The sequence below is a fragment of the Danio rerio genome, chromosome 12 (assembly GCF_052040795.2).
Source record: "Danio rerio strain M-AB ecotype USA chromosome 12, GRCz13ab, whole genome shotgun sequence".
Classification (NCBI taxonomy): Eukaryota; Metazoa; Chordata; class Actinopteri; order Cypriniformes; family Danionidae; genus Danio; species Danio rerio.
Window position 1 is genome coordinate 11,262,501 of NC_141032.1, and position 14,023 is coordinate 11,276,523.

At 33.9% G+C, this 14,023-nt stretch overlaps 2 protein-coding genes across 7 annotated transcripts in view; one reads left to right on the plus strand and one right to left on the minus strand.

Annotated features, from left to right (window-relative positions):
* The window catches only part of csf3a (colony stimulating factor 3 (granulocyte) a), a 6,604-nt gene extending 3,764 nt beyond the window's left edge, over positions 1-2,840 (plus strand). The window contains 1 exon segment of the mRNA NM_001145242.1: positions 2,589-2,840. Coding sequence (NP_001138714.1) covers positions 2,589-2,777 — 189 coding nt within the window. The 3' untranslated portion in view covers positions 2,778-2,840.
* A 6,589-nt stretch (positions 2,841-9,429) lies between these two features.
* med24 (mediator complex subunit 24) overlaps positions 9,430-14,023 on the minus strand; it is a 34,987-nt gene continuing 30,393 nt past the window's right edge. For 3 of the 6 annotated variants that reach the window (XM_087274667.1, XM_087274669.1, XM_087274670.1), the window contains 3 exons: positions 12,147-12,227; positions 11,850-11,998; positions 9,430-9,928 (listed from right to left, as the gene is read on the minus strand). In XM_087274667.1, coding sequence (XP_087130793.1) covers positions 9,812-9,928; positions 11,850-11,998; positions 12,147-12,227 — 347 coding nt within the window. In that variant the 3' untranslated portion in view covers positions 9,430-9,811. 6 annotated transcript variants of the gene reach the window in all.

A 14,023-nucleotide genomic window follows, 5' to 3' on the forward strand; every position in this document is an offset into this window, starting at 1 on the left:
GTAGGATCAGTTCCTGAATTTATAGTTGAGTCAAGGACTCAGCGAACAAACTCACTTTTACATGGGGCTAAATTTAAATCTAGCCTGGCATCAGATTGCAGTGCCTTGCCTTGATGGTAGCCGAGTGGTGCGTTTGAACTAGTGTAATATAAATAGGGAAGGTCAATCTGATCTCATGAGAAGTCTGAATGACTGGCACACGATGACAAAAACGTTCTTCACACTTAAGGACTGTTCAATTGAGTTGTCAGTTACACTTAATTTTATGGTGGTTTTGTATGAGTGTTACTATTCATTTGAATAAAGTGATACTAATTAATTACATGTACTTACTATGTGGTTACAATTAGAATTGCATTTTATTTCGAAATATGTCATTAATGTGTACAAACAGCGTACATAAAAAAGAGCTGTTGTACTACATGTTAAGTGTACTTTAAAGCATGTTACTCAGTTTCTGTAATGTCTTTAATGAGAGCTTACACTCTCTAAAATAAAGGTACGCAAGCGGTCACTGGGGTACTTTTTTAAAAGATTCAAATTCGTACCTTAAGAGTCCATATTAATACCTCAAAAATACATATTAGTTCTTAAAAAGTACAAGTGCTCCTCTTAAAACTTTTAGGTACTTATATATAGTTGAAGTCAGAATTATTTCTAAACACATTTCTAAACATAATAGTTTTAATAACTCATTTCTTATAACTGATTTATTTGATCTTTGTCATGTTAACGGTAAAAAAAATTTGACTAGATATTTTTCAAGACACTTCAATACAGCTTAACGTGACATTTAAATACTTAACTAAGTTAATTAGGTCAACTAGGCAGGTTAGAGTAATTAGGCAAGTTATTGTATAACGATGGTTTGTTCTGTAGACTATCGAAAAAGAAATTAGCTTAAAGGGGCTAATAATTTTGTCCTTTAAAATGGTGTTTAAAAAAATTTAAAACTGCTTTTATTTTAGGCAAAATAAAACAAATTAGACTTTCTCCAGAAGAAAAAATATTATCAGACAAACTGTAAAAATGTCCTTGCTCTGTTAAACATCATTTGGGAAATATTTAAAAAAGAAAAAAATTCTAAAGGGGGCTAATAATTTTGACTTCAACTGTATACTTTTGAGTTATCAATATGGAACCTTTAAGTACAAATGTGTATCTTTTGAAATGGTACCACCCCAGTGACAGCTTGCGTACTTTTTTTTTTTTGAGTGTATGTGTGACTTAGGAATTCAAACCAGAAATACATTTTCTGAGTCAAAAATATCAATTATTAGGCAAAAAAAAAAAAAAAAAAAACACTAGAATATTGAACAAAGATCATCTTTTATGAACACATATAGCAAATTTCCTTCTGTACATGTATTCTTTGTATTTCTTTTTACAGGAAAAACAGATTATAAAAACTATATAAATAGTTAATTAATACCATGTATCATAAAATATATTTATAACAGATTGATGAATGAAAATTACTTTTGCAAGCCATTTAAAATGGATATAATAACAATCAACAATAAAAAAAAACTGTTCTACATGATCTCATCTCTTGTTTGGAATTTAATTCAATAGTAAATTGTGAAATGTGTGAAATGTAAATAAGCTACAGTAAAAGTACTGTAAACAGTCTTACTGTACAAAATGTAAATTATGATACAGAGCATTTTAGCAATAAAAAAGTTGCAGTAAGGCTATTTTACAGTAAAACAAAATTGCGATAGAACACCCTGCTACTGTAAAAAACATTTACAGGTAAATACATTTAAAGGGGCAGTTGCAGTAAATTGCTGGCAACAGTGCTGCTAGTAAATCACAAAGAACATACAATAAAATGTCTAACATTTTAACTTATTTTTTAATAGCAATGCGCTTCTAAGAAGTAAATATAGAAACTTTAAAGGCGATTTTCCCAGTATTTCGATTTTTTTTATTGGTAATATCTTAATATTGTTAAAATATTGTTCTATTATAACAAACCATACATCAGAGGAAAGTTTTCAGATCTCATAAATCTGGACGTTGGTGACTGGTTATGTGGTCCATGGTCACTTATGCACAAGCAAAACAGGATTACAAAATAAAGTGCTTTCAGAATTAGGATATGGGTTAAGTTTTTTGGTCAGTTGCTTCTAATACTGCATAATTTATTGTTATTACTAGACTAATTTCGTGTAACTTGTAACACGGGCATTATAAAATAAAGCGCTACCAAAAAAATTACTTTTTAATCACCCTTAAGTGTTTCCAAACCTTTATCGGTTTCTTTTAATGTTAAACACAAAAGAAGATATTTTCAAGAGTGCTGGAATCATTTCATTTTTCTATAGTAGGAAATTTTAAGGAAGTCAGTGGTTACTGGTTTCTTTCAAAGAATGTTGGAAACTGGTCACCACTGACTTCCATAATATTGTTCTCCTACTTTGGTAAAATGAAAATTGAGCGTAAATGACAGAATTTTCATTTTTGGATGAATTAGTCCAGAATATTCAGGTCTTCAATGCAAGTTCAGTTCACATACTGCAAAATAAAGTGCAACCAATATTATTTAGCTTTGCTCACTCAATATATTTGCGTATTTTCAACAGCTTCAGAATCAGTCAGGATTTAACCCATCACAGCAGACATCAGAAGAGCAGTCCCAGAGCTTCAAGCTCAATCTGACCCAACACCTGAAAAGTGATTTCCAGACTGAGGCCGCGGCTCACCTAATCCTGCATCAACTGCGGGATTTCAGCTGTGACATCCTTCAGAGGATCCTCAGTATTCGTGTATGACCACTGACATATCCATCACAGAGACCCCTAGTACAGTGCGGCTCTGTGTAAATGTCGCTGTCTGTGTAAATGTCGTGTATGAGCTGTCTAGTCTGTTAAGCCCAAAGTATGCTTCAGTTTTCACCCAGAGTTGAATGTACATATTCAGAAATTACTTTCTTTTTCTGTTTAAAATCTATTTCTCTATGGAGAACATGTATTCGTACTCTATAGAGTATGCATAGTTAGAAAAACAAACGAAAAAAATCAGCTGAAGCATTCTTTGGGCTTGACAGTGACGAGATGCAACATGCTGAAGCGACAACCAAAGAGTAATAGCAATGAAACATTTTGGCAAAGGGGATTAATTAGTTGCTGGACAATTGTACTTCCATTATTTGTATTTTTTTGTATTTATTAACTGGTTATTTATTCAGGATTTATTTATTTAACTTATTTATGATCATATTATTTATTCTTGAGCTCCTTTAAACTGCAGCAGAATGAAGTCAGGCCATGCTTTTCCAAATGACTTATAGTACCATCAAATAAGCTATGCATGTGATGATTTCTACTGATTTCATTTGATTTTGTTAATTGACATGGCTCTTTTAAAGACGTATACACACCCTGGACCACAATTTGTCCGTAAATTGAGATCACCAGAACCTGAATTGGCTGAGATATTCAACTATTTGAAAATCTGGAATCTGATGATACAACAAAAAGAAAACACTGAGATAATCACCTTTAAACCATGTAAACGAAGTACTTCTCAATGTACATTTCAGACCCAAAACTGATATGTTTACAATAGGAAGTTTACACAGTATCTTTGATAGATGATTTTAATAGCATCACAGTCGCGTAGTGGGTAGCATGATCACAGCAAAAAGGTCGCTGGTTCGAGCCTCAGCTGGGTCTGTGCAATTCTGCATGGAGTTTGTTCAAGTGGGTTTCCTCTGGGTTCTCTGGTTTCCCCCACAAGTCCAAAGACGTAGTACAGGTGTATTGGGTAAGCTAAATTGGCCGTAGTGTATGTGTATAAGTCAGAGTATATGGGTATTTCCCAGTGATGGGTTGCAGCTGGAAGGACATCCGCTGCGTAAAACATATGCTGGATAAATTGGCAGTTTACTCCGCTTTAAAGGTACGGGAGCTGTATGGGGAAGTACCTTCTTAAAATGTACATATTTGTACCCGAGGAGACTATATTGGTACCTCAATGGATCATATTGGTACATATAGGATGCATTTGGGGACTAATATGTACCTTTGAAGTACCACTGTGGTCTCTTTAGCTACAAATATGTATCTTTTAAAAAAGTAGTGCCCCTTTGACAGCTCCTGTACCTTTATTTCTGAGAGAGTATAATAATAATAATACTTAATAATCAGAATAAAGTAAAATTTTATAATTTAATAATATGTATTATTATTATTATTATTACTATTGCTAATATTGACTATGGCTGACATGTAGATAATGGCCACTGCCTAAAGTGTACATGTGCAACATAAGGTTTTGTGGTCATGGGTGACTACTCACTCTTAGAAAATGTGCTTCAAAATCGTATCAAATTGGGAGGTTTTCAGCTTGTGACAATAACAGAACCTTTTCATAAAGTTCCCTAAAGAGTGTTAATAATAATCAAAAACAACAAGCAATTTCAAGTTTTCCATTGCTTCTCCCAAACCATCGCTGACATTTACCAGTGTTTCATGATTAAGGGCTAATATGTGAAATACTTGTTGTTTACTTGTCTATTTAAAGGTTGTTTAGTGAGCATATGACCACCTCTCATAAGTTTTGAAGTGAGATCACGGTCATTGGATTAATCTCCTGATCTCTGTGAGAACTATACTGTTTTTGTTACTCATTTCATGTGATTGTAGGTTCTTGTTTTTAATTATATACATTTTTATGCAAGAGTACCCATAAATCAGTTTCGTACGTACCATTGAATAATGTAACTTATTTATTTATATATTTATTATAATATTTGTATTTATTTGTTGTAATATGTTTGACAGAAATAAAAAGAAATGACTAATGGAAAGTATATCTTTCGGTATCTGTCACTTGCTTGTTTTTCCCCTCTCTGTATTTCTTTGTGCTCTGTATTTCAGATATAATTGTGACATTTTTAGAAGAGAGACAAACTATTATAAAGTAACATACGAGATGTTCTAGAGGCAAAATAATTAGCCAAATAATTACAAATTTTCTCTTGATAATTAGTTGTTTACGGAGTTAAAGCCTTGTTAATGGTGAGAATTGTATCTTAAAATAAAGTGTGACCAAAATGTCATCTAACTTTTTAATAGTGGAACTATTTTAAGTCTTTTGCGGGGAAGTGCTGACAAAATGTGTCATATATCAAGTTCATATCTTTTTTCCGAGTGATCTGCAAACTATAACCTATTATACAATGTTTAATTTCTTTCTTTCAAATCAAATGCATACTGCAGATCTTTTTTTGTACGCTCCTCTCTCTGACATGTTATTTTACAGAAATTATTAAGAGAGCACCTGGTCATGAAGTAATTCGATACTCAAGTAAAATAACAAATACCCCAATTAATCAAATAATACTGCAGTAAAACTTTGTTCGCTCACACTTTATTCGAACATACTTAATTTTAGCTCAGTAAACTACTAATCGGCTGCTTATTTATAGTTAGTAAGGTATTGGGTAAGTTTAGGGATGTAAAATAAGATCATATTTTGGAAGTGCTAATAAACAGGTAATACCTTATTAACCGTCAGGCAATAAGCCAGTAGTAAACAATGTGAACTGTTATTTAACTAAAGCTTTTAAAGCATTAAGTCCAACTTTCCTTAAGCTGAAGTACAAAAGAACTTTTTAAAATCATGTTAGCACAAGATAATAATAAAGTAGGGGTAAAACTTTACAAGAAGGTTCCATTTATTAATGTTATTTAATGTATTTACATGAACTAACAATGAACACATTACAGTATTTATCTTTGTAAACGTTAGTTAATGGCAAAATTTTATGGTTCATATTTTTGTTTTATTGCATCTTTTATTGTTGTGCTGCTTTGCTTGCCTTGTGTTGCTAATATTTTGCCTGTAGCGCTTTGAGTTTAAGAAAAGCACATTACAAATAAAATGTATTATTATTATTAAAATGGAATAATTTACTATAAGTTGATGTTAACTCACAGTACATTAACTAATGTTTACCAGCATCACATTGGATTTTAATAATATATTAGTAACGTTAGTTACATTAAAGTTGTAACAAGAAGTTACAGTAACATTAACTAATGAAACCTTATTGTAAAGCACAACCAAATTAGGATACCTTTTGACACCGTGGGCATTCCTTGACGTACATAAAGACATTCTTGACACACAGGATATGATGAAACAACCTCTATTTTTATATTTCTTTGGTTTCTTGAATGGTATTGCTTTCCATTTGATCACGCACTGGTATATTTTCCAGTAATGCAAGGCTTTTTTAGTTTCTGACAAGCAGATTATTTGCTAACTCGCACAAAAAAATAAAATAAAAAATAAAACTTTGATTGGTATTTTTAGTTTAGCCAGAATAAAAAGAAACCAAAACATTTTTAAAAACTAACAAGGTCAATATTATAAGCCCTGTTAAGATTTTTTTTCCTCGATTATCTACGGAACAAACCTCTGTTGTCCAATGACTGGCTTAATTCACCCAACTTGCCTGGTCAACCTATGGTTAAGCCATTTAATGGGGTATATGCCGAAGCATGCTAATAGGACTTTTAATTTGCCAGTAACCTGGGTTAAGCGCTTCCCGCGAATTGAATGCCAATGCAAAATCCGCTGCGTTTAAGGTCTGTTTTCTTTAAAAATCAGCAATTTCCACTAGCTGAGTGATATCTGATTTAAAGTGGGTCTCAGATTGTACAAGAAGCACTGCATTAAATTACATTTCCCCCTGCCAAGTCTTTATAATATGAGCATTTATTTTACCCCAGTATATTCAATGGAGCTTCTGCGTTAGCCTGCCGATTCTGACGGGCGCGTGCGAGTAAACGGCTTTTTGTCTCGTTTTACGCTTGAGCAACCAAATAAATGCTTAAGTTTATTTAAATGAATGTATTTTAATGACATTACAACATTGATGCTGTATAAGGAACCGTATAAAATGGAAAAAAGTTCACAATAACAGGTCACCGGAAGTGTATCAGCATGGGAACAACACTAGCTCGGCATATACCCTATTGCACTTGCAAAACAGCCATAACATATTATGTACTGACATCATGGCATAAATAAAAGAAACTGGTTATAAGAAATTAATAAAACAGCTTATAAACTATAAGCTAATTAACAGTGAACAATAGGCCAGTCATGAATAGTGTGAAAAAGAGTTATTGAAATCAGTTATGGCTGCCATGATGAGTGGTTAGCACAGTTGCCTCAAAACAAGAAAGTCACAGCTGGACCTTTCTTTGTGGATTTTAAATGTTCTTTTCATGCTGGCATGGCTTTCCTTTGGGTGCTTCGGTTTTCCTAAAACATGTGGTTTATTTGAGAATTGGAGAAACTAAGTTGGCCGTAGTTTGTGAATGGGAGTATGTGGGTGTTCTGCGGCAGGAAGGGCATCCGTTGTGTAAAGCAACTGCCAGAGTAATATTCCACAGTGTTAATTAGACTGTGGTGACCCCTGATAAGACAGGGAATGAGCCGAAATAAAGTCAGTGAGTGAGAAATCCGTCTAAAAAACGTGTCTCTCTCCATTAAACAGCACTTGAGAAATATGTGAAAAAGAATTTCACAGGGGGGGCTAAAAAATTGTGTTCCACTGTACATATTTAAATACATTTATTAATATATATCAAATAATAAAGCTGCGAGATGCGAAACAATGTTAAACAAAATGCATGCAAGCTTTAGGGCCAAAGGTCTGCAGTTTTAAATGTGCAGAAAACACAATGCAATATGATGATTAAGGAACGTACAAATTACCTTCCTTATAAACCTGATGTGTCATATTTGATTTTAGATTTAATTTCCAATAATTCTAAAGTCTAAAATACAAGCATGGATTTCAACAAATCCTCAGAGATTTTGTCCATATTGACATGACAGCACCATGCAGTTGCTGCAGATTTGTTGGCTGCACAACCGTGAAGCGGATTTCCCTTTCCACATCCCAAAGGGGCTCTATTGGGTTGAGATCTGGTGAGCGTGGAGGCCATTTGAGTACAGTGAACTCATTGTCATGTTCAAGAAACCAGTCTGAGATGATTAGACATCATTAGACATCATTTGACAGGGGATGTTATTCTGCTGGAAGTAGCCATCAGAAGAAGGGTACACAGTGGTCATAAAGGGATGGACATGGTCAGCAACAATACTGAGGAAGGCTGTGGTGTTGACACTATGCTCAATTGGTACTAATGAACCCAAAGTGTGCCAAGAAAATATCCCCCAAACCATTACACCACAACCACTAGCCTGAACCGTTGATACAAGGCAGGATGGATCCTTGCTTTTGTGTTGTTGACGCTAAATTCTAACCCAACCATCCGAAAGAATTCGAGACTCATCAGACAAGGCAACATTTTTCCAATCTTCTTCAAATTTTGGTGAGCCTGTGAGAATTGTAGCCTCAGTTTCCTGTTCTTAGCTGACAGGAATGACGCCTGGTGTCTTCTGTTTCTGTAGCCCATCTGCCTCAATGTTCAATAAGTTGTGCATTCAGAGATGCTCTTCAGCATACCTCAGTTGTTATTTGAGTTACTGTTGCCTTTCTATCAGCTTGAACCAGTCTGTCCATTTTCCACTGACCTCTGGGATTAACAAGGCATTTGCGCCCACATACCTGCGGCTCACTGTATATTTTCTCTTTTTCGGACCATTCTCTGTAAACCCTTGAGATGGTTGTGCGTGAAAATCCCAGTAGATCAGCAGTTTCTGAAATGCTCAGACCAGCCCGTCTGGAACAAACAGCCATGCCACATTCAAAGTCACTTAAATCACCTTTCTTTCCCATTCTGATGCTCGGTTTGAACTGCTGCAGATCATCTTGACCATGTCTACATGCGTTGAGTACTAGCCATGTGATTGGCTGATTAAAAATTTGTGTTAACAAGCAGTTGGACGGGTGTCATTTCAAGTAAAAAAAAAATGCTGCTTGAATAAAAGTAACTAAATCAAAACTTGCCAAGGCTTGACTAGTTTATATGATTAATTATGTGATTTTTATTTATTTATTCATTTATTTATTTTTTACCCGAAAGTGGGTGTTTAATTTGTAGTAAACTTTGTGCAAAGTTTTGACTGTGCCTGATATTATAGAAAATATAAAGAATATTATAGAAAATGTATTTAATAATCCTGCTAAAATCCAAGATGATAGGATGTAAACATTTTGTAAATCTTTTATTCCCCCTATAAATATTGTCGATGTGCAGTTTGTAAAGTTGTCAAATGTGAAAATACACTTCCTATCATTTGTTCCTATTAACACAGATAAAATCTAACAGCACAAATCAACCACAGGCTGAGAAATCAGCAATAATCTGTCCCGTCAGAGGAAATATTATGCATAAGTGCTGCTGAACAAACACACTTTTACTCATGTTTACTGACAGATGTTCTGTGCATCGTTTGAAAACAAATTTAAATAAAAATAAACAGAGAAATGGCATCTCTATTTTACATTTTATTGCCATTTTAGTAAAAATACAAAATGTTGAACTTTCGTAAGTTGGGGGAAATCCAAATCACAGGCATTATTTATAAAAACACAAAAAGTTAAGGCAATAATGCATGAACTGTGACAACAAATATGTATAGAAAAACAAACACAATAACACAATGCAACTTTGCTCTTACGCCTGATTGCTGTAAATAAATGTAAAGGAGTAAAGGAGAGTTTCGATTCACAGGTGTGCCCACATATGTCAAATCAAAACTAACACTGAGCTGTCCTTCAGACGTAAATGTTGCATCATACCTTCTATGCTTACTGGAAGCAACTGTAGATAATGAAGAAAAACATTCCGCACAACCACACAGAAACCAAGGTCCTCTAAAGAGCAGCGATGGCTTTAGCCGCCATTCTCCGGCCCAGAGGAAGGCTCAGGTCTGTGATGGACAGCACAGTTTTAGGTTTAGCCAGTGACTGAAGCTTCACCAGCTCGGAAATCTGAGAAGACAAAATCAAAAATAATTGTTAAAAACATAAACATTATTTTGTTCATCAGGATTACTGCAATTTGAGCACAAACCAAGAGAACATAAACACACGCATGACTTACAATTCTATGAAAAGATGAAGAGTTCAGATGCAAAACCCTCGAAATCAGGCATGGGCAAACTTGATCCTGGAGGGCCGGTGTCCAGCACAGTTTAGCTCCAACACTAATCAACCACACATGAACATGCTAATCAGTGTCTTCAAGATCACTCAAAATCTAAAAGCAGGTGTGTTTGATGAGAGTTGGAGCTAAACTGTGCAGGACACCGGCCCTCCAGGGTCAAGTTTGCCCACCTCTGCTCTATCAGACCTCTTTTCTTTTAAATGAGCGCGTTCATTTTATATGTAATGATAAAGTTATTAGCTGGTAAATTAAATAAATTTTTTTCAAAAATATCACTTTATACAATTCTTTGGTTTTTAACAAGGTAGATTTTATTTTGCATCAAAACCAGCTAAATCCACTAGTGCTTTTTATGCAAAAACCTCTAAATGCACCTTTTGATACAAGACAGTGTAATTAGTTGAAAATTACTAAAAATACAATTAGAAATTATTTTACCAAACATGAAACACAATACACAAAGCACCTGAAATTAAAAATACATCTGTCATGTAAGTGGCGGTTCATTCCACTGTGGTAACCCTGGATAAACCAGGGACTAAGCAGAAGGAAAATGAATGAATGAAATCTGTCAAGTGCATTAATCAATAACATTAAAATTGAAATTAATTAAATCTTAACAATTTGTTGTCATTTCTGATATTTGGGATTTGGATTTAATGCAAGTAGAGCGATTAGATTTAAATAATGCAGTGTAAAAACATTGTGACACATCAATATCTGTGCATTGTCCATTACTAAAGAAAAGAAAATTTGTTGAAGTAATAGAAATAACGAATAGTTGTATACATTATTTTTATCTTTTAAAACATAGCTTGCATTAGCAAATAAAACACAAGGTAGACCTACTGTGCAAAAAAAAGGATGTCTCTCAGGAGCTGTCATTTATTTATCCTCACTATACTCAAGATCTTGGTATCTTTTTGGTCTCTTGTTTATCCTCATAGCATCCACGCGGGATTAAAGAACAGCATCTTAACTTTATTTCATGAAATGGAGTTGGTGTTTAATGGAGCTACAGTAAATCGGACCCATTTAAAGTAGCGTCGAAGCGCAAACAAACGTTATGAATGCATGTTACACTTCCAACTGTATATTGTGTTTCCTTTTTCTTATGAGTTTTGAAGTACAGGACTTTCATTTGCCATTCACTGACAGTCGGAGAGGCTCATCCAGTTTATCAAGCTTCATCTTTTAAAATCGAAAGCGGAATGAAACAGACTCATAAAGCCGGCGTATCATCGCACTGCTACATTGAAAACATATGATTCGATTCGCGCCTTCTGATTGGTTCTCGGAATATAGCGGCTTTTGCTTTCAAAGGCAAGTGGCGTTTAGCGGCTTTTGCAAACAAACTGTTATTTCTAAATGCACTGATGCTGGGATTTAGATGATTTCAAACAAAACTCTTTGTTGAACATGTACTACGTGCCTAAAGCAATGTCATTATCTAATTTTTGGCGGAAATGCATTTAGCGGTCTTTGTATCCGAATTCTTCATATATTTGCCTCCATCCAAATAATCTTAACTGGGTTCACACTGTAGAGTTGGTACTAAATATTCAGATGCCTTCTTAACTGATGTTTTCACCACTTTTATTATCTTCATGTGTGTTTGTGTGCAGCATTTGTAGCTCTACATTTAGCAGAGGCTTTTATCCAAAGTAGGTTTCAGGTTTGTCTCTCTCTCTCTCTCTGTCTCTCTATGTGTGTGTGCTGAGCATGCACACAAGATGATTGCCTTACCATGGTAAAGGGCATAAACTGCAGGATGCTGCTGCGGCTGCCTTGCTCTGAACAGTCCACACACTCCTCAACAAAGCTCTGAACAAACTGCGTGTGTGGGCCTGCTGTCTTAGACCCCAACTGAGAGGAAATCAACAGGAAGAGATTTGCTAGAAAGGGGAAAAAAACACAAGAATTGTTTTTGACTAAATGGCACAGTCTGTAAGAGTGTGAGATGCTATGATGATTATGGTACTGTGGTGCAAGATTGCAAATATGATATTTAATTTATACAATCAGGAGAAAATGAGCACAAACCCAGCACTCGGTTGAGAGGATCTCTCATGTTGACGGTGTGGAGCTGAGAGGCAGACAGTGAACTGCTTATGGAACGGTCACCTACAGAACACAACATCAGTTATTTTGAGTGTGTCTGTTCTTATCGTCAAAAAAAGATGTTCCTTTGTTGAAATCACAAAACAGAAATGAGTACTAAGTTCTAATAGCCATCAAAGCAGATTTTAATAAATCAAGTCCTGTTAACTTCCCTTTCTCGGTTCACTTTATAAATAAAACCAACTTTCATTTCTAGCTCTTCCTTTTTTTGTGAAAGTGACAGAATGGTCGTAATAAAAGTGGAAAATTAAGCTTTAAGCTATTGAAGCTTTAGATTTTGATTTCCTATTTGTAAAATATTTTGTCTAAAAGACTTTAAAAAATTTGTTCGTATCTTGTTTTAAAGAGTATAGAGAAGAAACTGGGCACACTTTACAATTTTAGGGTTTTATTAGGCAATTTATTTACTAACATGAACTAATTATGAACAATACTTGCACAGCATTTATTAATTTACTAATGTATTAGTGACATCCAAATGCATGCTTGTTTACGTTTGTTAATGCACCATGAGTTAACATGAACTAACAATGAACAACTGTATTTATTAACTAATGTTACCTATAACATGATCAAATGCTGTAATGAACGTATTGTTCATTGTTTGATTACGTTAGTAAATAAATTAACTAATACAACCTTATTGTAAAGTGTTACCAACAAATTATAGTTCACCCAAAAATTTTAATTTACTCACTATTTCCGCACCCCCAAGAAGTTTCAAAACTTTATTATTTTTTAACTTGTAGAACAGAAAAGACACTTTGAAAATAAAAACTAAAATCCTGTAAACATTGACATCCATAATTAGAAAAACAAGTACTACAGCTGAAGTCAGAACTATTAGAACCCCTGAATTATTAGCCAACCTGTTTATTTTTTCCCCAATTTCTGTTTAATGAAGATAAGATTTATTTAATACATTTCAAAACATAACAGTTTTAATAACTTATTTCTAATTACTGATTTATTTTATTTTTGCCATGATGACAGTAAATAATAATTTTTTTAAATAATTTTTCACGACACTTCTATACAGCATAAAGTGACATTTAAAAGCTTAACTAGGTTAATTAGGTTAACTAGGCATGTTATTATAATTGGGCAAGTTATTGTATAACGGTCATTTGTTCTGTAGACTATCGAAAAAATATCTAGCTGAAAGGGGTTAATAATTTTGACCTTAAAACTTTTTAAAAATTTTAAACTGCTTTTATTCTAGCCGAAATATAGCAAATAAGCAAACAGCAAATCTCTCCAGAAGAAAAACAATATTATCAGACAAACTATTATCTAAATATTATCTCTGCTCAAACATAATTTTGGAAATATTTAAAAAAGAAAACAAAAATCAAATGAGGGGCTAATAATTCTGACCTCAACTGTATAAAAACCAATGGTTACAGGCTTCCAGCTTTTTTCAAAACATCTTCTTTGGTGTTTAACAGAAGAAAACAAGTAAAGGTTTGAATCAAGTAAAGGGGGAGTAAATGACAGAACTTTCCTTTTTAATTTAAATATTAAAATAATCCCTCAGGCAAATAAGATAACTGGTTACAAACAACATGCATTGCAGATTTGATGTAACTACTTTCAAAAAACAGCAATTGAATTTTAAAGATCAAACACATCCCCTCCAATCAGCTTATGAAATAATACATCAGGACATTTAAAATTCCTAGAGACTGAGGAAATGCTTATAAAAACTTGTTTTATTATTATTAAATTGTGGTTGTTGTCCTAAATCCAATCTTTTGATGTGAATTTGGTGTTTGTTGAGAATGATCTGTAGTAAATTG